A 24,771-nucleotide genomic window follows, 5' to 3' on the forward strand; every position below is an offset into this window, starting at 1 on the left:
GCATGATTAATTAACACGAAGCTATATAAAATAATATCGTATTGCATCGCTTATAAGACACTAAGCTGAGCAACTCATAAACTTAGGATTTTTCTAAATAACCTTATAAAAATTGTGGAACACTACATCAGCTTTGATTTGGTGACTCAAAGTGATGGGTGTTCCCTGATGTAGAGGATCATAGTCCGACATTAAGAAAACAAATACCCCTTACTATCTATCTATTTAAAAACCCACATTCTTAAATCCACTTATAAAAAAAATGTCCAATGCCCCTTACGATATGTGATCTTTGAATACAAAGCAAAGCAAAACATTATTGGGTCAAAATAATCATTTATGTTACATATGAGGCCCAATTACATAGCCCAATTGCGTAAATTAAGCAATCCAAATGCTGATGTCATATACATGTATTTCTCAAAATTATTCCAAAGAATACTTACTAAATTCATAACAAAATTAAAGGGAAATATGTCACTTAATCACATCCTCACATTTATATTTTGGTCATCCGAAATCTTACACTTCTCCACAGTCAATAATAAGTCATGTCATGTATTTAATTCCCTAATTTTGTGTGTGATTGATATTCCATTTATTTAGTTGTAGAAAAAGCAAGCGTGGCTCGCCACAAATTCAGTAGGATAATGTTTTGACGTGCCACAGTTCCTCCACCTAAATCTTTCTCATCCTATGTGGCGGCCTCACGGACATCTCTGGCGTGGGTGAGTATCGGGGTGACAGTTTCGTGCGCGTTTCCGGTCCGTATTAGTATACGTTGATCTCAATTTTAATGGGGTTTAGATGCCGACGTGTTTTTTAATTACCGGAAAGAGAGAGGAGAGAGGAGAGAGGAGAAAGAGAGAGAGAGGTGGGGGGAGGGGGAGAGAAAGAGAGAGAGAGAGAGAGAGAGAGAGAGAGAGAGATTGCGGAGGCGCACGTTAGCAATTGCAAGGACACCGGCATTTGAATTCGTCGCCTCCTCTCTCTCGATCTCTCCTTCTTCTTCTTGTCGTTGATTGGGCGGCGAATCTCTCGATCCGATCATCTATCGAGCTCGCGCGCGGCGGAGATCCTGAGTATCTCGCGATTCCCTCCGGCTAACGCCATTGCGGGCGACTCAGATTGCTTCGCCTCATCCATCCGAAGTAGACAATCCTAGATTCCAACGTCTTCGTCGTATATTAGGGCGTCGCGTAGCTGGTCCCTCCACGGTAGCCCTTCTTCGCGTTGGAGTTTTCCTTCGTTTATGATTCGGATGCCTGGCGTCTCGTGGAGTTTCGAGACATTCTTTTGGGAATTACGACTTTATGGGGTTTCCGTCGAGATTTTTGAGCTATTTCCGAGCTCCGGAGCTGTCGCAGCGAGTATTGGTTGACAACAACAGCTAAGGTGGTAACGATTTCTCGAAGGATCATGGCATGCTTTGTTTCCTTTCACGTTTTAAGGGTGGAAATCACCGGCATTGCAGTTCTTTGATCTTCATAGACCTTAACTTGGGCTGAAAACAACAGTTCGTCCTGTTATTGATTTGGTCTCAGTGGAGTAGATACTTGGATCGTGCCGGGTGCCCTCCTTGTTGGTTTTTACCGATGCTATGTTGGGGTAGAATTCTGCTCCATAAGCGAAAGCTCGTCTCTCGACTCCGTTTATGGGGCAGCATCAGATAGTCCACAGCAGCAGTCTTTTGTCTTTTCATTATGCCGGAAAGGATTGTTCTTTATGCGTATGTTGTTTGATCCCGGTCCGTGGATGGCAGATCCTCTGAGAAATGGTCCCGTGGAAAGGGATGTAGAGCAGGTATCATTCTGAGGCAACTCCAATACTTTGTTGCTTTCGTTATCTCTTTTGGTGTATGATCTTTTGTGTTTCCTTCTGGTTTAGCAACAACTGAGGTGTTCAATCTATTCCCCTAAAGTTAAAAAGTAAAATTTGAAATAGATACTGACATGCAGAGGAATCTTACCTTATCCTTTCAAATCTTGGTGTGTCATATGGAGTTAGGTTTTCATAGTAGGGTAAAGGAGTCTACTTGGGCTTCCTCTTAGTCTTTGAACTTTCAGATTTCATTTAATACATCCTCATTGGATACAATGCCTTTTCTGAACATGCACAAATTAATTTTCTGATTATATCCTCATCTGATCAAGTGAGCATTTAGTAATTTGAATCCCCGTGGCAACCACTTGTTGCTCCAATCTGATCCATCTAACGTTGGTCTTCATTTGTTGCAGAATTTGTCATACTCAATGCTATTCCAAGTTCTTTATGTCATTTGCAAATGCTCATTTTCTCTTTTTGTGACAATAAACATCCCAGTTCATCTCAAAATCATTTTGAAAAATTGTCTCTGAATTTTGAACTATGTCTCTTTTTTGTTGGGGCTTATGATACACATTAGTGCATGCCATTCCTTTTCTGGAGTTTTGTGGTATTTAAAATGTTGTATGCAGTGAAAACAAATAAATGGATTGTTAATTTATGGAAAGTTACTTCATTTGCATTGTTCTCTGTATTATATTCTGAAACACTATATGTGATAAGCAGTGAAAACTAATATATGGATCGAGGATTTATATAAAGTTAATTCATTTGCATTGTTCTTCTGTATTATATTTTCAAACACTATATGTGATTGAAAACATGGTATTATGTCCATGTATATATTTCTTTTTGTGTAAAATGTGCAACTACCTGAACTAATAATCATTTATATCCTCTAACTTTACTACATTATATTTCTAGATTAACAATATCATGGATCTTGTGATCTTTACACTATATTAAGGTTAAACATATAAACAATTTGTCTCCATTTCTTTTGCAAGGATATTTATTTAATGCTAATTGATTGTGAAAATAATCTTCTCTTATATAAGGAAATGACTGCATTAAGAACTTCCCAAATCCTTCTTGACCAGATAAAGTCTGAAAATTTCCATGGCATAATTGCTATAGAGGAGATATGGGATCAATATTCATGTTCCAGCTCACACTTAATGCAGTTGGAGTCACTAAATCGAATCAAAATCACCAATTGGAATCACGCCCCAGTAAAACCTCCATAATATTTGGACTGTGCAAAATAGAGATCGACTAGCATGTGCTCTGGCCTTTTCAATAGTTGTGTGAGTCCTATTATTCATTCATAGGAAGGCTATATATGCTATTAAGTGGCAGATTCTCTTGGTTGTCAGGGAATCAAACCCACTTATCATCAAAGAGATTACTAGGAAGCTCAAAAGATGAGACTCTGTATGGAAAAACATAAAAAGTAATAATGGATCTTTTCTTGCCATTGAGTTTAATGAGGAGTATTTATAGTCAAATTAAGGGATCAAGTCTGTTGTCATTTGTTTCTAGGAGATTTTCCTTAGACATCCTTCTGTCAGTTCTTGAACCACTAATCCTAATTGACTCACCTTGTCTAATATGGAGAATCTTTGTCTGTCCTGTATTGTATCCTACACAGGAGCTACAATTAATTGTTAGTAAACAAAAAACGTTTCTTACTTTATCCTTTTCTGTAACCACTCATATCTACCTCAGTATTCTCATCTTGGATGCACTAAGTTTTGTATATACAATTTCTTTACACAGTACTGGAGCAATAAGATAGAGGTGCAGCTAGCTAATCTAGAAGACAAATATAAAATTCATGTAAGGATTAAAAAATGATGTTTTATTGAAAAGAAGTCATGCTTATAATAAGATGAAAAGCCTATTTACAGAAGTAACCTGAATTTCTACCTAATATTACTTTATTTTTACTAATCTAAACATCTAAGAATTTAAAGATTAATCTTTGTGGATCAGGGTTAATAAACATGAAAACAAACAAATAGATTCTTATATAATCTGTATATCTAGTAGTTAAATGATTAGTTTTCATGAATCAGGGTTAGTAAACATGTTGCTTTAGATATCCTTCCAGAACTTGTTCTCAAGTTTGCCATTTGAACTTTTAATCTTTTAGATCTTTCACATAGTGATATTTATATGGTTTTGTAGGAAGGAGTGAGGTGATGAATTGGGTTAATAAACAAATAAGTGCTGTTCTTTATTGTTGATGCTAATTACTTCATGATACCCAGGCAATTACAGCCTTAAAGAAAGGAGCATATCTATTGAAGTATGGACGAAGAGGAAGGCCAAAGTTTTGTCCTTTCAGACTTTCAAATGTAAGTTGCTCTACAACGTTAAAGGAAGACTACGTCTGTCCTTTTTCATTCTTGCTTATTTTAAATATGCCCTCGACTGATAGTGAATGTTAAAAATTGTTTCTGTTTTTATATGATTACTGCAGTTCATTTTTTTCTAAGTTAAAGGTGTCATCCAAACCCCTATAACTTGAACAAGAAATCATGAAGCTTTATGTATCTATATCTAACCTGATGTTTGTTTTCTCTTTGGTGTCACAATCTTATCTCATTAAATTATTGTGCTTAAATTCCAGGATGAATCTTTGCTAATTTGGTACTCCGGAAGGGATGAGAAACAACTTAAACTTAGTCAGGTTTACAAGATAATACCAGGACAGCGTACTGTAAGTTCAATTCTTCATCTTTAGATATCTTCTTGATGCTTATTTCCATATGTATGCATCATCTTTCATTTACTAAATATGAGAGTATGTTTTTTGCATATATGTAATATAATATTGTCATGAACCATAAACATTTACCTGCTGCATTTAGGTACTCTTTCCTTTTTACTTCTTTCCATGTAAATTGACCATATAACATTAATATGAACATTACTGTGCTGATTGTCCCCTCTTTGTGACACAGTAATAGAATGTTTTATTGTTATTTATTACAATTAACTTTATGAGATTCTGTTCTGATTCTTTCAATGCTTTATTCAAAGATCACTGTGAATTGTAGTTTAAATGAGAACTATGGTGTTCTTTATTCTTTTAGGCAATATTTCAGCGGTATCCACGGCCTGATAAAGAATACCAGTCATTTTCTCTTATATACAACGAAAGATCACTAGATTTGGTACGTACATCCATTCCTGTTCCTCATGTTTTACCTAGCTTTACTATTTGTATCTTCTGGGAGAATGTTCTGCAATTTCTCTTCTGACACTGACCTTTAGACACAATTTGAAATCACGTGTTCATGATACATACAGTAGCATATATGCAAACAGACTGATGGTTTGGATATACTGCACAGCTAGCATAAATGTTATACTTATTGTGAACCACACTGTTTAAATACAATTCTCAATTAAAATGAATTTGTCAGATCTGCAAGGACAAGGACGAAGCAGAAGCCTGGTTTGTTGGATTGAAGGCTTTGATTTCACGAGGAAATTATCGGAAGTTGAGATCAGAATCAAAAGGGGATAGGACTTCGTCTGATAGTCCTACTACATATATTCGTAAAATTTCTCCATTCACATCACCCTTCAGTGGTAGTGATATCTCCCATAAGGTTTGGCAAGTTTGTTCGTTGTCTAACTTTTGCTATATAATAATGTTACTGGTTATAGACCCTATCATGTTTCATTTTTTAAGGATTCCAGTGATGACCAAATCAATACTTCTTATGAGTACCATCCAGTTAATGGTTTGGGGAAGGTGTTGTCTGACGTGATATTGTATACGTCACCAGCCAGGAGTTTGTTACACTCAGAATCTCTATGTAAATCTTTTTGTTCACACTCATCAGGAGCTGCAGATATTACTAATGGACAGGGCTCTGCAGTTGATACTGTTAGAGTAAGTTTATCTAGTGCTGTTAGCTCATCAAGCCATGGATCAAATCATGAGGATTTTGATGCATTAGGTGATGTTTTCATTTGGGGAGAAGGCATAGGTGATGGGTTTCTTGGTGGTGGTTTGCAAAGGGCTGGAATTTCCTCGACCATTGCGATTGATGCATCACTGCCAAAAGCTTTGGAGTCAACAGTAGTGCTTGATGTTCACAATATAGCTTGTGGTAAGAATCATGCAGTTTTGGTTACCAAACAGGGGGAGGTTTTCAGTTGGGGAGAGGAATCAGGAGGCAGGCTTGGCCATGGAAATGATGTTGATGTTTCGCAGCCAAGGCTTGTGGATGCCCTAGGTGGTATGAATGTTGAACTCGTGGCATGTGGCGAATATCATACATGCGCTGTAACTTTGTCTGGGGATTTATTTACATGGGGTGATGGTACTCACGGTTCAGGTCTCCTGGGTCATGGGAGTGATGCGAGTCACTGGATTCCGAAAAAAGTGTGTGGTCCAATGGAAGGTCTGCATGCGTCATCAGTATCTTGTGGACCATGGCATACAGCCGTTGTGACTTCTGCAGGCCAGCTATTTACATTTGGTGATGGAATTTTCGGTGCTCTGGGTCATGGTGATCATAGAAGCACAAACATACCAAGAGAAGTTGAAGCTCTGAGAGGAATGCGCACTGTTCGTGCAGCTTGTGGTGTTTGGCACACTGCTGCAATTGTGGAAATTTCAGATGCATCCTCTGATTCCAGTGACTCTGCGATGGGGAAACTATTCACTTGGGGAGATGGTGATAAAGGTCGACTTGGACATGGTGATAGGGAACCCAGACTCCTTCCAGCATGTGTAGCATCTCTTTCTGATAATATTTGTAAGGTAGCTTGCGGGCATGACATAACTGTTGCTTTAACAACTTCTGGACATGTTTATACAATGGGAAGTACTGTCTATGGGCAACTTGGTAATCCCCAAACCGATGGAAAGCTTCCCACTCGTGTTGAAGGAAAGATTTCAAATCAATTTGTTGAAGAGATATCATGTGGATCTTATCATGTTGCTGTATTGACCTCAAGAACTGAAGTCTATACCTGGGGCAAAGGAGTGAATGGCCGTTTAGGCCATGGGGATAATGATGACCGAAATACTCCGACACTTGTTGAAGCTTTAAAGGACAAACAAGTGAAGAGTGTTGTATGTGGTGCAAGTTTTACTGCAATCATCTGTCTTCATAAGTGGGTGTCCAGTGCTGATCAGTCCATATGTTCTGGTTGTCATCTCCATTTTGGATTCAGAAGAAAACGTCATAATTGTTATAATTGTGGTTTAGTCTTTTGCAAAGCATGTAGCAGCAGAAAATCTACTGGAGCTTCTTTAGCACCAAATATTAATAAGTTGTATCGTGTATGTGATGAATGTTATACCAAGCTTAGGAAAGTGGTGGGGGATGGTAAGATTCCTCAAATTCCAAGGCATCAAAATGGAAGTACAAACCAGGTGCCTGGTGAACTGGCTGACAAAGATTCACCTGGTCCTAGGATGCAGGGTCAGTTCTCTAGGCTCTCATCATTTGAATCTTTTAAAGGTGAAAACAGAGATTCCAGGGAATCAAACAATGGATATCCATCAAGTTCTTCAAAGTTTCTTCAAGTTCAAGCATCTTCAAAGAAAATATTCTCTGCTTCTGTCCCAGGTTCAAGAGTAGCTTCTCGTTCAAATTCACCTACATCATGTAAGCGAAGTCCATTGCATTCATTGGCCATATCAAGGGATGCCACTAATACATGCTTGGAAATATGTCATGACTTGAACCCAACCAATGAGGATCTAAGACAAGAAATCCTTAAGTTACGGACACAGGTAAGTGTGTTGTAAATTCAAGTGGGTTATTTGTAGATTTTTGGCTCATAGCGCACATGCTACCACATCATAAACTCGACTGAATTTGGTTGCATATTGTTTTAGTACTTGCAAAACTATGAATATGGACATTCATATCAACTTCTTACATTACTGATAATTGACAGTTTCCTGTAATCATATCTGTTATTTTGCTTATCCAAGGATCATAACACATATTTGTCTTCCATTTAAATTTTCAGTTATATTTAAATTTTCCAATTGAATTTTTGGTTGTCATTAATCATTTTATTTCATGATTGATCAGTTGTACACCATTAACTAGAACTTTTTTTCTGTAGGTTGATGAGCTAGCATGTAAATCACAACTTCTAGAAGTGGAATTGCAGAAAACAACAAAACAATTGACAGATGCAAAAGCAATGGTGAGCGAAGAAACTGCAAAGGGCAAGGCTGCAAAGGAAGTAATCAAGTCTCTGACATCACAGGTAGAGCTTTTTCTTTACCCATTCTATTCCTGGTGTAAGTAACCCTTGGTTCTAAAAATTGATCTACCAGCTTTTTAGGTGCTATTTTTGTGAATGTGGTGAGTGTATCTTTCCTCTAAATTTGCAGATTAGGAATTCTATGTAGCACACATCTAATGACTTCTTGGTCTAGTATGCTAAATTATGTACACCATGTTCTTATTCATGTCGGATTCCATGTTTCACTTGGTTATTTTCTACAAATAGAAATTTTCCTCTGAAATTTTATTGTACTTTGAAGTTTGAATCATGGCTTCCAAAGGTGTATTGGATTACCAACCGTCTCAATCAGTACTAACATATTAAATATTTTTTAGTAATTCTTTTGGTGCACTGAGGTGTATGCATCATATTGATCGATGGGTGAAGGTCTAAGAAGATTCTGGAATGGTATTGGTACCTAAGAACTTGCTTTGAGGTCTTCATGAATTAAGGATTTATATCTCAAATGCCTGCCAGGCTCCTCTTGAGATGTTCTGATATGTTGGTGCAATATGATATACTATGGTATACTGTTATGAAAGATTAACAAATATCAGTTAAACTGTCATTATACCTTGGTAAGTATGGTGTATTCTATACCAGTATGCAGTTGGAGCAACACAATATGATCCACTTATATGCCAAGATATTTTAGATCTTTCTAGGGATTTTACAGAACAGCAGGTTGTCATGTTCCAGCCATTTAAGGTTAGCTATGTAGAGCTTTTCTTATCATTTGGATCCACCTGGGCAATAGAACAAGCCAAATGGAAGTAGTCAACTCTCTTGTTATGATTTCTCAAGTCTTTACATCTCCTCGCATTGGTAACTCTATTCAACTCACCTCATCTAACTGAGACATCTATTGGCCTCCTTGCAACCTGTTCATACAATCATTAATATGTTTTCCTCAATTTACCCTCTATCATAAATGTGCTGATTGTTCAAAGAAAATAAGCATTTCTTGGTCTCTTTTTCCTACTTGTCCTACACATTCATCTTAGCATTCTCATCTTGGTAACACCAACTTTTTTTTTTTTTGTAAAAGTTTCCTAAATCAATTCCAATCCATGACACATGATTAGCATTACAGTTGTCTGATAAAATTCCTCTTTTAATTGAAGGGGACGTGAGTATTATGTAAAAATCTTGATACCCCTCCCCAATTTTTATCATTCTGCTTTATATCTATTAACAATAACCTTAGAATATCCTTTGTGAATAACAGATCCAAGATAACCTAAATTTATACTTTTTAGAAACTTCTTGTCCATAACTGATCCTTGACATGAAGTTATTGTTAAAGAGAACTCACTATGCATTCCTCCCAATTGTAATACTAGTGACAACCCTATCATATATATCTTTTATCACAACAATAAAACTACTAAGCACTGTTTTTATTTTCTAAAACACATCACAATAGATTCTATATGGGTTTTCTCTATCTAGTTCAATAAAAACAATCCAAGTTTTTTCTCCCTATTTCTAATTTTTAATCATTTTTAAGAAATAGTTAGTTTTAATAATTTGTCTTTCATGCACAAAACCATGAAAAATAGTATTATTTTAATTAAAAGAAACACAATTAAAGATTTCAATAGATTTTCTTCCAGTATTCAGTGCAAATATCTTGAGTAAATAATTCAGCTTTTATTCCCAGTTGTGCAGCAGATCCAACATTTAGATTTTGTGGCAGATTTTTAACTACATCTGTTTAATCATCAATATTGGAGAGAAAGATGGTAGTTTCGTTTGCTTAATTTTGCTTGCAACTAAACACTTTACTTTGGTTAGAATCAGTACATGCAGGATCTAAAATAGGGTGTACCCAGTGTAGAGGGCCTCATCTAATATGTGGTCTGGGAGAGTCAATTTATACAGCCTTACCTCTAAATATATAACGGCTATTTTTTTTACTCGAATCATGAACTCAGGACTCGGAAAGAATTTTAGTGTCTAAGATCCAATAGAGCAAAGTACAACAATGCCTTCTATGGTTCCCTAGTCTAAAACCACTTGAGCATTGTTCCCATTGTTAGACCGCTATTATATATTTTCTAATGAATCAGGCTTGTTAGTGTCCCAACAATTGTTATTGCAATACTGTACAGAAGCTCATTGCCATATTTAGTTACTTATCAGGCACTGTAGGTAGGACTAGTTTTTTTCAAGTTAAGCTACTAGAATACTGATCCTTTAATCTGATCTGTGTGTGGGCTTATTATATGCTGAGATGGCAAGATGCATTAAAAATCTCTTTTCATGCTACTATGCTGTACTTTAATACAATTCACTACTTTTTGGGTTCTAATTTCCAGTTCTTATATTTGGCAGCTAAAGATTATGGCTGACAGAGTACCAGAGGCATCTCTGATATCCCGCAACTATGGGTCTGGTTATACATCTGACTCACCGAAACTACAATCCATTGACAACACAACAAGCAACTTGCTACCTTCCCAGTTATCTGTGTCAAATGGTAATTTGAGTAATCCAGTAGTCTGCAATGGAAACAACACATTGTCAGAAAAAGTGGAATGGGTTGAACAAGCTGAACCAGGTGTTTACTTTAGCATATCTTCTTTGCCTGGTGGTGATAAATGTCTCAGGCGAGTGTGCTTTAGGTATGGGAAGCCTCTTACCCATGTCATATTTTACATGGATGGTCTATTGGTAAACATCTTTATCACTAATTCTGTTTTTTTGTCCCAGAAGTAATATAACAGAAGGTACAGATAAGATACTAATTTTTACTATTATTTCTAACTCTTAACGGTTTCAAATGACTAGTCTTTTTTTTTTTTTGAGTGATCAGCATATGATTCGTTGTCTATATAGTGTTAATATTGTTTCTTGGTCTAGATAATAAGTGGTCGTCATATTTCTGTGGACTTTATTGCATGTGTGTCGGATGATAATGCAGTTAGATTGGTAGTTCTTACTTTTCTTGGGAAAAAGCAGGTACTTTGTTTTACTCATTCTCATTTTTTACAAGATTATACAATAAGAAATCCCCAGGATCATGTCATCTTACATACATTTAAAAAATCCACATGATGACACTGGGACGAAAATTGTCCCACAAGTTCACAAATAAGAGACAGTGCAGTACAAGATAACCACAGCTGGGATACAGAACACACCCAGTAAACTTTAATTAAGTTGCTATTTGCACGTCTTCTGAGGTTTGCGTTCAATGATTAATTTGATTTTTAAGCGACTAAAGTTTAGAAGGAACTAGGTGAGTCTAATAACTGGGCAAACTTTTACAGAAAGAATAAAAGCAAAACATTTTTCAATTTTCTACATGCATTTTGACACCAAACATTTCAGTTTTCAATTTTCTTACAAGTATTGGAAAAGACAACAGAGGTTAGTTAATATTGCGGTTAATTTCTAGGTTTGCTTTATCAATATTCATAAGCCTCATTCTGCACAGTCTTGACTTGACAATTAATTGAAAGATTTACGTCTGAACAAGATTTACTATGTTGTAATTCATCAGATATGCTGTCCAATTTGTGAATTTAGTTGCAAAAATAACCTATCATTACTGTTCATGCAACAGGCATTGTTACATGTTCATATTTAGATGCCTTTATATTGGAGAACTAGAAAGATCTATTGGTTGTTGGTGCAGTATTTTATCATCCCAGAGTCTTTTTTTTATGATAATTGTTGTTTTCTTTGCAGCCGAAAAAGATTTAGTGAACAACAAGCAGAGAAGTGGTGGGTAGAAAATCGATCAAGGATTCAGGAGAAATACACTATCCTTAGTGATGAAAATTCTGCCTCGGCCTCTACCTCCGCGCATCTTGCAGGAAGGACGGCTTGTTCGACCAAGCAGTAATGCTGCAAACTCGCCGTACCGCTCCCCGGTAAATGTAAATATTCCTTAGAACCGGTGGACGATGCACATACCTTACCTTATTGATTGTTGCACCATACTAGGGCAGTGTTTGGAAGGAAAATAGCCACACGTGCCAGTCACTTACAGTGGCCGCTGCTGCCTTAGAGGATTCCTTTTAACCCCTTCAACAAAAATCATGCAATATTATCTTCCATGCATCTAATTTTCTGTCCAGGAAGAACATCAATTTTTGTTTTTGTTTTTTTGAGGTTTTATCATTTTCTCATGGATTCCGACTGTACTTGGATGATCGTAGTCATGATAACACTGAAGGTAGTTGATACTCTTTAGTTAGCTGTGTTCCCAAGCTAACACTGAAGAAGAAAGTAAGATGGTTGACATGAGAGATTAGACTTGTTATCTATAGGAAAACTGGAAGAGTGCTTCAATTCTGCCATTTTTTGCTTGAGCATCATGGTTGACATTTTCTCACCGGTGGCCCATTCTCATGATGTTCTATCATCGAAATAGTGCATAGCATTTTATGTTACTCTCTCTTTGGCATTGATGAAATGATGAAATCCACTCCTACGTTTTGTAAGAGGTTGCTGCTTCTCTAATCCTCTTTACTGTGCTAGAAAACATGGCACGGACTTGAGGTGCAGGTATGAAAGAAATCCCCTCCTACGTTTGAGTGTTCTAAATCAACTCTAAATTTAATATCTAAGTCAATTTTAAATAACAGGTCAAATTTATATTTAAATGTATTTGATGATATTATAAATTTTTTTTTTTGTAATATAGTAAAAGAGGATGAAAGGGATAGAGCATGACGGAGAAGAGAGCGATTTTTAATATTTTTAATCTCAAATTATAAATATTTTTAATAATAAATAAACAAATAAATAAAAGTTGAGGGATTTTTAATTTCTTTGTAAGCTCAAATGTTTTAATTTGTGAACAAATCAATTAATTTTTGTAGCTATGGGTCGTTTCCGTGAAACATGATTTGTTTGGCTAAAGAGGATCGAAGTAGAAAACACTTTAAAAGCGTGTTTTTTTGTTTTTTGTTTTCTTCATTCTGTAACCACCAACGCCATTCACTCCATTTCTTTGTAATGTAATGATTCACAAAAAAAGATTTGATCGTTTGAGAATCCTACAGAATTATCGAGTGTTAAAGACCGGCTTTATCATTTGATTTCAAGAGATGTATAATGATAGCTACAAGAAAATAAACACCAGCAAAAAGGAAAATAATACTTAAAAAAACAGAAAAAGAAAAAAAAAAATGCAGTGATACACCTGACTCATCACCTATCTTGGGTTGAATGTTCAAATCTTCATCCTATGAATTTTCTGAAAATACTGATTAATTGACGATACCAAGATCGATCGATCGATCGATCTGAGTTCATCTTTACTACACTTACACTAAGAATAAGATAATTGCTCCCTTTTTTTGATTTTTTTTATATATCTTTCTTCACAACAAGATCCTGTGATGGAATTCCATCATCAATCAAACTTTCTGGTCCTTTTCCAAAAGCACAAATATTTCTTCAGTTTACCGAACCCAAGTACATTTCATTCATCAGCAACTTCTTCCAGCATAACTTGCTGACCACAAGTAGAGACAAAGATAAACAGAAACAAATATATACACAAGGCATATGAATGAATGAATGAATGAATGAATGAATGAATGAATGGCAGGTAGGTATAACCAGATTTACCATAAGTAAGGCTTCCACTCTGTTGTAAACAATTCGATTCTGGAGGCTACTCTTTGTGTCCAATTCATTAACTAAATACAAGGAACCGATAAGACAAGATGGATTACCCACCTACCTACCTTATGCTAAAGCATTTAAGGAACTAATCTTAACCACACACAAGATGATGATATCATCGGTTTAGCGAACCCCAAACAACGGAACAAGCAGCATGTTTATCCCGTATTCCCAAACATTACATTTACATAAAACATCCATGTAACCAAGAGAAGTGATAAAATGTTTCCTGCTTCAAGCATCTCCAAATATGCAATGTGGACGATCTAGATCGACAACTTTAACCAGGTCAACTGAAAAAGTAATGTATTTTGAGAGAGGATAAAGGAAAAAAAAAAGTTCAGAAAAATAATAATAAAACTGCTCTAGAAAGAACCTGGAAAGTTGTACAGGTATGATTCTCAGAGACACTTGAGTTGAAACCTCAAGAAGCTAATTTTGGAATTGAGCAGGAAACATCCCTATCTAATGCTGATGACGGCAATTAGAATAGGGGGAAAAGAAAATCTGAAATCACACGTTCTAAAACTGGTGGTATTAAATACATCTGCTGAGCGAGCTATTCCCAAAAATTTTCTTCCGTAAAGTCTCCAACTCCGTATAAATTAACTAACTTTCTAGTCATTCATGCCCCACACCAGTCTATATGTCTGAGGATAAAAGCATTAGAAGCTCCCTTGGAGTAATGAACAATTAATAAGAAACTTCCAAATCCCAATATACTGGAAAAAAAATAATTAAGCCCGTAAGTCTAATTATGTATGTTTGAGGCAATCAGTAGTTGTGCTCGTGACTGCTAAGATTTAACGAGTTTCTTATCCTTTTCACAAGGGCTTGAACAGAGGTAACACAGAGGCAAAACTCTTCATCGTCTAAATTTGTCCAACTACTGAATCTGCCTAGACTGTTAATCGATCCCCATTTTTTCCAACTAATTCTGCATCTCAGAGATTCTTTCCAAATTCATCTATGTTTAAATTAAGAGAGGAATCTAATAATTGATGACCGACACCAACTACATAGAGAACTATTTGAAGATGTCCCCGGATATCAAATCTAATGAAGCTTCAGCCACATCCAACACATGATTTCTGAGAAAGTAAATTAGCAAAATATGAAAGCAATGGGACCCTTGGCACATAAATATGAACTTAAGCCCAAGAGTAGTAAGCTACAGCGGAACACACACATCAGAACAAAGAATACAAGAACTGATGACCAATTTTATTTCCTTGAGATAGTGGCAACAAGAATGAAATGGCAGAATAGTACACTGTAAAGCTAATAAACAGAGGAACATGCAGCTACATCAAATTATTATATGTAATTGTACTGCATGACCCACGTGAGCACTCTCATGCGAATAGGCATTTTGGAAGAAGTTCAAATGTTTTGTCTTAATTTAGATCAGGGCAGGGCTAGAAGATAAAAGAGAGAGGATAAATCTCAAGTGTTACTTAGAAGAGAGTGTTCCGTCAAATCCCGAGTAAAATCTGAAATTTCAAAAAGGCAGAGATTACCCTGGTCGAATCAGTGTTTTATGCCCTTCAACCAATCAATCTTCCACATCCTCTTCCAAAAGGCATGCAACAATTCTTCAGACAAATCTCAGCAGCCCATCACAGCGCAATTATACACAAAGCTCCCACAATGCTTGCTGGCAATCATGTTCCATTCTGGAGGCCCATTTCTCGGAGTCCATGAATTTAATTCAATCATCCCTCCTCCAAGCACCCTCGGTCCGCCAATCACCAAGAGTCGTTCACCACAAGCCCGAAAAGCTAGGCCCCAACCATTCACTGAATCTGGTCTCTCAGGCAGCCTTCCCAAAGTGATCCAAGAGTTATTCTTCTTGTCATATTTTCTAACCTCTTTTTCTGCATAATCAGCTGCATATAGCTCGTTATTAACTACTGCAACCAGCGGAGGTGCACCACTTGGACCATTGAGTCCTAGGGACATATTTGGAATGACCGTCCAGGTATGTTTCTCCATATCATATTCTTCCCCACACGTCAGCAATTCTGTAGAGCTAGACATTCCGCCGATCACATAGAACTTGTTGTCCATAAAGATACCTGAGCACATCTTCCTTGGTTTATTCATGCTACGGAGAATTGTCCATGTTTGTGTCTCAGAATTGTAAAGCTCCGCGGACCTCAATATAGCACCTTGTGCATCTACGCCACCGGCTACGATAGCTCTCTCCCCAAAGCTGGCTGATCCAAATAAGCACCTAGGGGAGTTCATTTCAATACCTTGGGACCAAGAATTTGTCAGAATGCTATACCTCAGTACTATATGGGAAATACAACAGGTATAGTCCCTTCCGAAAACAAGGAGCTCAGTGCCCACAGCCAATGATTCCTTATCAGAGCGCATGAAGAAATCGTTCTGTGGCATTTTTGGGAGGGTAATCCAGCGTCCGCAATAGGGATCATATGCTTCCCACTCGAGTATATTGCAGGAGAAGTATACCCAGTGCTCGATGATCCCCATCTGTCGCCGTAGCCTGTAGAGATCACCGGACCGGATCAAGGAATTAAAAGCTCGGTTCAGGGATGCAAGGGCACCATAGTCTGACCGAGAGCAGTGAAGGAGACACTTTATAGACATGTCACGGCCAATTTGGACTATGAGAGAGTTTGTATCGGAGTAGTGGGCATCATAACTGGATTCATCAAGAGGTAATTTTGTTATTTCCTGCAACGGAGGCTCCGAGTGATCTTCGGATTTAGCCTTCTTTACTGAAGCAGCTTCACAGAGCTCCAAAGGTTCCACAAGCGGAGGGCGTTTGTTGGTAGTGATCTCAAGGAGATGATAGGTCATGTAAGCCAACTTGGATTCTTGCTCGCAGGAGCTCGGCAATGCTCTCGAGATAAAAAAGGACTCCTTCTCTAGCATGTCTTCGACGCGCACCAAATTCCCACCCCCGCACCGGGGACAAGTTTAAGCTAATCTATTCCTCTCCCAAAGCTATGAATGCACAATCTGCTGCAGTGGCAAAAGCAAAACAACACCATCAGAGAGATTGCTTAAATGAAAGGCAACAATCTTAATACATCTACGAGAACAGTGGTATAAAAGAAGCAACTTGGTTGATATGAACAGATCAAGCAAGCTTTACTGCGGATCAAATTCACAAGAACCATGGAAAGTTCCCTCAAAGAAGTCACCAAAGCAGAAATTCCCGCAAAGATCCAATCATTCCGACACAAAGTTCCTCGATCTCGCTTCAACAAATCCAATCGATTTAACGACGTAACGATTAGAGAAAGAGCACCAATCGCCAAAACAAGAAAAGATCTTGAAGAAGTAAAACCCTAGCGCGGACGAACCGGAACACAGATCTCGCAATTCCCACCAAAACAAAGCCAAAGATTCCAGCTTTCCGTTCCTCCATAATATATAACCGACGACGCAAAGATCTCCGTTTAAAACAGAAGCTCAAAAGAACACGCACAAATCACAGTGTCTGCTAAAATCCTTTTCTTCCTGTCATAATTGACGCGCGGGCACGGGAATCAACATCAGAAGAACAAGAAGAAGAAGAAGAAGAAGAAAGGCGAGATTTTGAACTTACATGTGGACTGACAACAGTGAGGAGGAGGAGGAGGAGGAGGAGGAGGATTCAAAAGAAGGTGAAGTCCATCAATTCGTGCTTTTCACTCGTAATGATCTGTTAAATTTGTGCTTCTTCGATGTTCCTCTTCTTCCTCCTCAGAGTGAGGGAAGGTAGCTTCTCCTACTTCGATCGGATTCGTCCTTGCGATCCTATCATGGTAGTGCTCAGAATTCATAGCGCTTCACCCGCTTCGGGCCTCGCGAGCAGCTCATTTCTTTCCATTTATTGACCACCGCCTCCCCGCCCCCCTTTTATTCTCCCCCATCGCCCCTCGCGTTCTCTCACTCTCTCTCTCTCTCTCTCTCTCTCTCTTCTCCTCTCCACTCCCATGTTTCGATGACACTACCTCCAATATTTTTCATATTTATATCTATCTAATCCATCCATTTAAATAAAGTTAAATATTTAATATATTTTTTTTTCTAAAAATAATGGCTTTAATCGAATTAAATATATAAATAATTATTTAAATATAATAATACTATAAAATATAAATATTTAATAAAATATAATTAATTTTGCGACAACATTGTGATATTTGGTATGCGAAAGATGGTACTTATCGAAACTTTATATGGTTGTACGAGAAAAAAAATATATTAATAAAAACGAGCTTCATTCAATAGTATAAAGAGTGATATAATACAACAACCTGTCTCCATTCATTGTATCCACCAAATGTCATCAATTATAATTTTATTAATTATAATTAAATAAAATTATTTTATCAATTCGATCAAGCAGCATGATATAAATATTTTTTAAAAAAATATTATTATTATTATTAAACTAATATTCATCTGATTGAATTATTATTGATCAGAGTCTGTCCTCCTTTCTGCTAATTATTATACCAAACAACGATTAGATAGATATTTCCTCTGTCAACCATCAAAATGAGTCAAAGAAGCACCAGAAGCTTCTGGTGGTGCTTTTCCAGGCTGGTTCAAAGCAAACCAAACTTGTCTTCTCCAGCATCAAGTACTGCTTCTGACCCTGCAATGGTGATTCTCACTTTTGAGCCTCTGAAACCCTAATAATTCTCTTTCCAAGAAGGACAACATGTCAACCTCAACAGTTTGGGTTTCATGAGCTGCATTTGTAGCCGTCTCCAATGATGTCTAAATAACGTCTTGGAAATGATAGTCTTTGCATCAAACAAGCTTTCCTCGTTGTGTTGGATTGCTGCTGTCTCCTTTACTTCATTCCCATACCAAAATATAATTTATTTATTTATTTATTTATTGGTGAAGTCCGAAAGATAAAAAGAAGAGAGGCTGAGCTCCTCATCTTCTTATCCTCACGTTATCCTCATGTCCTTTATGTAAGACAAGACAAGATATTATTACATCCTATCAATCTTGTTAACATAACTTGTATTAGGTTGTGGTGTCTCTCGAGATAAATGGTCCCTTGAAAAAGTCCTATAATCCGAAAGATGAAAAAGTCTTTACGTTTTCTTTCTCCAATGATAAGCAACGGAGAAGGAAGAAAATGAATCCCAAACAAGGTTGGGCGATGAACACTTTTGTAAGATAAGATGAAGACAGAAGTTTTGCTCGCTGGCTTGGTCCAGCTCAATCGAACTTCAAATCTTTTTTGCCTCTTTTTGACTGCGAAAGAGGAGGTGAATCTTTAAACAGTAGGCCAACAAGCTGTCACTCCGAGACACCAAAAAACAAAAAAGAGAGCACCCATTATTGCGATAGTGCTTCCTTTACCTTGGCCTCATCACATGATTCACTTAATTATTATAGAGCACTCCTTCCAAGGATGTAATGGAGTGTGGTTGGCCAGTAATGGCGTCTGCATTGTTCTTCCTGTTACTTGGATCACAGATATTTGTTGATGCATGTCTTCAGGGTTTGGAACTCGAAACAGTTTTGTCCTCATGCATGTCTCGGCCTAATGGTGGTGTGACTTCACTAGTGGAGAAATGACTGGAACGTGATCAACAGGTCTGCAGTCTCGGCATACAGATGTTCTTTGACGCACCACCACGGACAAGTGGAAATCTTGGAGGCTGGTGGCAATCTTCCTCTTTGGTCTGCAACTTGTGGCTTTGTTCTTAATCTACTGGCAGATGGGGCTGCAGGATGTGCTGAATGGTCACCTCCTCACCTTTCCGTTAGGCCATTATGCTCCTCCAATCTTGTTTATTCTCCTGCACAAGCAAAGGACATGGTGGATCTCATTATTTCTTAGCTTTAGCCAAGCAAGATGGAATAAACAATGCCGGTATGTGTAAATTTCAAGAACAAGCATGAGCTATCACTGAAGTTGATTAGATTCTTGTTGTCAGTGGAGGCCTCAATCTTTGTCATGTCCACCATGGTATATTACACTCAACACCAGTATGCTCCCCACCACAAGATCGATATATATTTTGTTCGTCAGAGTGTTTCCAAGTGTGGGAGATCAGATTGCATGATAAATGCGTGCAGTGTGCCTCATGTGATCAAGCCTGCAGCTACAATACAATAATGAACATGGGCTCAGCATCCAGATATAGGAATAATGAGAGAGAAAGAGAGACTTATGTGATCTGCAGCTGCATGAACTAGGGTTTATTCCATATGAACACTCGATGACAGAAACAATTCAGCAACAGCAGGAGCAACAAGAGATTGCTGGCATACGAACTCGAAAGGCTTACTCCCTTTGGTGTCTACATTGGGCTTGGAAAACAGGACGGAACTCACTCTGTTACCTCCAAAGAAAATTCATAACGGAGAGCCTGTTTTCATGATTCAAATCTCGGTCGTCTACATCGAAAAGTAGCAATTTTATCATCTTATATCCTCCGAACCTTAAATTGACTGGCAGTATTTATTTTATACAGATTATTATGTCTTGACATGAATCTGAGGGTTGTGACAACAACAAAGGCAGGAGGAGGGGAGAGTATGTATATTCATAACATATACTCTTTATGTTTCGTAGGATTAATTTCAATCATTGGAGTCCCAAGTGAAATCGATCGTGCTTACCGTGCATGGAGGGGAGATCGAACACCATCACTAAGTTGCAAGCCGATGTCCACATATGCTCTCACTACTTTCTTTAACTTAATTCTTAGTCAATGGGGGTCTAATTTTAGTTCTAGAGTGGCATAAGTTTGAGGGCCCAACCAACATATGAGTCCACATTCTCCGCCATGTCTAAGCCCAGATTGACCAGCGCATGGGTCCAACACGATCACCAAACTCATCACCGGTGCCTATAACGCCGTTACAAGATAACTAACGGTGGTGTCGGAGAAGATTGAAGTTCGTATATAGGGAGGGCTAACTGGGCGGAATGTCATCGACATGAGTTCCAAGCGTTTTGAGTCGGTAAGTTCATCACAATGTTGTGAGTGGTGTTTGCAAGCTCCACGTAGCATACACGTCCTCCTTGTTCAGTAATAAGAATGGATTTGTATTCTGCCTCGTGTATGCAGAAATCACCTTAACGGGGTCCCACCATACCCTACCCTACCCTACCCTACCCATGATCATGTGTATACGTCATATGCTAACCTCGATAGTCCCACCATACCCTACAAGAGGAATAGAAAGTATCATCGAAAGATCTATCGATACCAGCCATCGGCCGGAAAATGGTTGGTAGTTTAGAGGAACTCGATTGGACACTCGGAAGGGTTGCAAGTGCATGAATAGGACGGTGAGGCATTTGATCGAATACTTCTCGGGCTGGGTGTAGATGACGCCATCGGGCCGGGAGGGGAGAGAGTGCCCTAGTCACCGGTTCGGCTGGGACGGTAAGCGGAACCATGTCATCCCAAGTCAAATCAGCGAAGGCGACCTCCGTTAGCATTTGCCCGTCTCCGCAGCTGTAGATGGAGGAGGATGACGAAGCCCTGGCCATCCCCTTGATGTCATGCTCCCCTTGCCGGAGCAATCAAGGGACCCGGGCGTGATGTTTTCTTGCGTTCCGCCGTATCCACCGATATCTTCGGCCGGGGGCCTTGTGACGATGGAATAGATCGCCCAGAGAAGTCGCCTCCTTGCACTGATTTAAACAAACAACTCGCTCGTAAGGGTCAACTCAAGTTATAATTTTGCTACTGCGGAAGTAGCTCCTCAAAACAACTCAAGTTATAATTTAAACAAAGGAACTTGATCATCTATCCGGAGGGATAGGTGGAGTTACTGGAATCTTCATTTTGATGCACAACATGACCTAATAGTAGTTAAGGCTGTGGAACAAAAGAAGAAGAAGAAGAAGAAGAAGAAGAAGAAGTAGGACAACGACGTGTTCTTTTGGATACGGAGTGTTGTTGGATGGATCATCATTTTGGATTTTATTATCATGCTGTTGTTGGAACAGTGAGGCGGAACTCACTGCCCCCCTCCCTTGCCGACTTATCTGGAGGGAGAAGAGAAAAGAATGAAAGGTATAATTTATAAGCACCATCATTTTAGCTGGTGATGTTGCACTCTCAAACGCTTCTTTCTCCTCCATCTTTAGACTCCCTGCTGTACGTACGTGTGCTTTGTTCAAATCTTATCTTATTCGCAATGTCTTTAATATATTTTGTATTCGTAAGTAGCTTGAAGGAAGTAACTACGACCACTATATGAACCGCAACTGTGTCGGCTCTCTCTCTCTCTCTCTCTCTCTCTCTCTCTCTCGTGCATATCTTTTGGGTTGCTCAACGCTGAAGCTTTCTTTAAAGGCAAAATATACGCAGCAGATCGATGCTTCTTATCTTACAATCTGTAAAGTGTCATCAAGACACGGTGCAGTCTTTCTCCCTTTCTCCCACAGTCTCGTTAGGACCACCCCACTCAGCATGCACAACACGTTGGAGTTCGGCAGCAGGAGAAGCTTCTCAAGATGATGATGTTGCCTCCATTGCATACTTCAGATGTTCTTTTAGCAGCAAACTTTTGATATTAATTTAGATTGCAACATACTGACAAAATCCATTGCCGTCTGGTACATGTATGTACTTCGTACCATTGCCAACACGTCTACTGCTCTTTCTCTCTCTCTCTCTCTCTCTCTCTGTATGACATCCTCTTCGTTTCTCATAACTCCAACCCCGCAACAAAGTGATAGCGTTGCGCCCACACTTGCACTTGTCTCTTCCTCACTCACCATCTATATATTGGCTTGCGACTTCTCCTCTGAAAGACTGCATCCTATAGCGAACAAGATGGCAAGCAGGAGATCTCGCTCGACGCAGGCGACCTCTTCGAGGATCACTGATGAGCAGATCGCTGACCTCCTGGCCAAGTTGCAAGCTTTGCTACCTGAGCACCGAATTCGGAGCACTGATAGGGTATCTATCATACGGTCAAAGCTATTACTTGATGTAAGTACTCGATCCATGAGTATGAACTGCTGATTACTGTATGTTGTCGCCATAGGTGTCGGCAGCTGAGGTCCTACAAGACGCATGCAACCATATCAGGAGCTTGCAGCGCGAGGTGGATGGCTTAAGCGGAAGGCTCGCACAGTTGCTCGCCATGACCGACAGCAGCGACGCTCAAGCCGCGGTGATCCGAAGCCTTCTCATGTGAATTATCTCGTTCATCTTTGTTCTCTGATACAGTGAAGGTCAACTACTAGCTGTCAATGTTCACATCAATACTGGTCGATCTCGTTGACAGTCAAAACTTTTCTTTCGTTGTGGCTTGGATTGTATCTCTATTATCTTTCTTGTGACTTTGTCACCAGCCATTATATGATCTGGTAACAAGGCTTTTATGAATCAGTGAGAGCTACAAAAGAGTACTTTTTTAGTTAGTCACACAAAGTTCTTTTTATGATTGATTTGAGAAAAAGGCTTCAGTCACAAAATTTTGGATCTTGCTGCAGAACCCTAAAGGTCAAATTCTTCTTCCTGTAGTTTTTCTTTTCTTTTTCTCTTTTGTCAATCTCCGTAGATTTGATTCCTTCCTCCATAAACCAACTTGCAAGAGGAGAATTTGGCATAACTAAGTGCATGCAAAAGTACCTGAATGACATCAAATACTGCTGCATTTCCAAGTGCACATAATAAGTAATCAAATTATATTGTTGGAAGAAGGGGAAAACTCGAAAATCTAAAGAATATATAAAGATGAACTATATATATATATATATATATATATTATCGAGATTTATTATGGTTCAGCAACTCTCACTTATATCCATAAAGAAAATCAAATTATTTAATATATTAAAAAATTAAGATAGAAATATTATTCTATATTGAGTTAACCCAAATAAATAGAAGAACTCTTCTCTCGACCGTCATTAAATCTACCAAGAAAAAACCATAGAACCACTAAGTGTCTTGTCCGTTTTTTCACTAAAATCTCAAGGCTTAAGGTATATTTAAGGAACAAATCCTAATTCTGTAAGCATTCTTCCTACTTGAATCGTTAATGAGTATTAATTTAATTAGGACTCCTCCCATATAACTAGAATTTAATTAGGACTTCTAAAAATACTTACCAACCCTAATAAATAAAAATATTTTTTTTTTTGAAAGATATAGGATAATTAATCCATTCTATATAAAAATGTAAGAAAAAGCTTCTCTCAAAATTTCATTCAAGCTTTTTACTTTTTTTGTCTTCTTTGCATGTTTGTGTGCAGGCACTTGCTCTAAACATGTCATCTTCTTTTCTTTCTTGAAAAAATGCTTATAATATTGATTTGTTCTTACATTTTCTTTTCCCCATTCGAAATTTCAATTTCTATGTGTACACACAGATTCTAATTTTCTCTTGACCAATTCTCTACTGTCGAAAAAATGGTTTCTATCATGTAAAATCATATACATTTACAAGTGTACTTGTACTTCACTAAAGTTGCACTCCTCGATGGGTTGAAACACAAGGCTGGTGCTTATATATTCAATCTGTATGAACAGTAATCAAGGTTGTAACTGATACCAACAAATTGAAGTGTTCTAGAAGATTAAGCAGGACATAGAGATTGCCAACAGCATGGTAATTGCTCTTAGAGATGCCTCAGGGGGAATCGATGGACAGTGCCAAGCAAAAAACAAGAAGAATACTACACATTAAGTTGATTAGGTTGCACTACTTTTATGTTAGAGAAAAGAGCATGCAGTCATCTTCTTGAAGTTAGCTATTGGTGGAGAGTCATGGAATAAGATAATGATTTGCCCTAAAGAACTACTGACATAATAAAAGATGAAGTAGGTGGCTTCTGAAGCTAAAATTCATGCAAGAAATAATGTGCCTTGTACACCGAAAGTTGGAGAGTTCTGTAGGAGATGGACACACTTGGGGAAGGACATATGGCTGGAGTTTCCTAACTGAGACCTCGACGCTATGTCATCATTTAAAGGAAGATCGAATGCCAAATTCAGAAGATCTCTGGCTGGATCTTCAGAAGTGGTTGTACTCCGCAACAAATTTAAGAATACACTCGAT

The 24,771-nt window shown here is 38.1% G+C and overlaps 3 protein-coding genes across 5 annotated transcripts; 2 read left to right on the forward strand and 1 right to left on the reverse strand.

Annotated features, from left to right (window-relative positions):
• Positions 1–864: 864 nt before the first annotated feature.
• On the forward strand, positions 865–12,445 carry LOC135637129 (PH, RCC1 and FYVE domains-containing protein 1-like). The gene is made up of 9 exons (XM_065149572.1): positions 865–1,803; positions 4,098–4,184; positions 4,460–4,549; positions 4,926–5,006; positions 5,259–5,447; positions 5,531–7,591; positions 7,933–8,079; positions 10,438–10,727; positions 11,797–12,445. The coding sequence occupies exons 1-9, from the start codon at positions 1,726–1,728 to the stop codon at positions 11,951–11,953; spliced, it is 3,180 nt and encodes a 1,059-aa protein (XP_065005644.1). The 5' UTR covers positions 865–1,725; the 3' UTR covers positions 11,954–12,445.
• Positions 12,446–14,949: 2,504 nt separating this feature from the next.
• LOC103980428 (F-box/kelch-repeat protein SKIP11) lies at positions 14,950–17,643 on the reverse strand. Of its 3 annotated transcripts, XM_065145697.1 has the most exons (3): positions 17,330–17,643; positions 17,085–17,241; positions 14,950–16,740 (listed from the first exon to the last, which is right to left on the reverse strand). In XM_065145697.1, exon 3 carries the CDS (start codon positions 16,648–16,650, stop codon positions 15,355–15,357), a length of 1,296 nt encoding a protein of 431 aa, XP_065001769.1. In that variant the 5' UTR covers positions 16,651–16,740; positions 17,085–17,241; positions 17,330–17,643; the 3' UTR covers positions 14,950–15,354. The 3 variants fall into 3 exon arrangements, with proteins under 3 accessions (XP_065001769.1, XP_018679764.2, XP_009395122.2); XM_018824219.2 differs by lacking the exon at positions 17,085–17,241 and having other exon boundaries at positions 14,950–16,737; XM_009396847.3 differs by lacking the exon at positions 17,085–17,241 and having other exon boundaries at positions 17,330–17,642.
• A 4,470-nt stretch (positions 17,644–22,113) lies between these two features.
• On the forward strand, positions 22,114–23,078 carry LOC103980427 (transcription factor ILI6). Its single transcript, XM_009396846.3, has 2 exons — positions 22,114–22,661; positions 22,750–23,078. The coding sequence occupies exons 1-2, from the start codon at positions 22,320–22,322 to the stop codon at positions 22,900–22,902; spliced, it is 495 nt and encodes a 164-aa protein (XP_009395121.3). The 5' UTR covers positions 22,114–22,319; the 3' UTR covers positions 22,903–23,078.
• The last annotated feature ends 1,693 nt before the right edge of the window (positions 23,079–24,771 follow it).

The sequence above is a fragment of the Musa acuminata genome, chromosome BXJ3-4 (genome assembly GCF_036884655.1).
Source record: "Musa acuminata AAA Group cultivar baxijiao chromosome BXJ3-4, Cavendish_Baxijiao_AAA, whole genome shotgun sequence".
Lineage (NCBI taxonomy): Eukaryota > Viridiplantae > Streptophyta > Magnoliopsida > Zingiberales > Musaceae > Musa > Musa acuminata.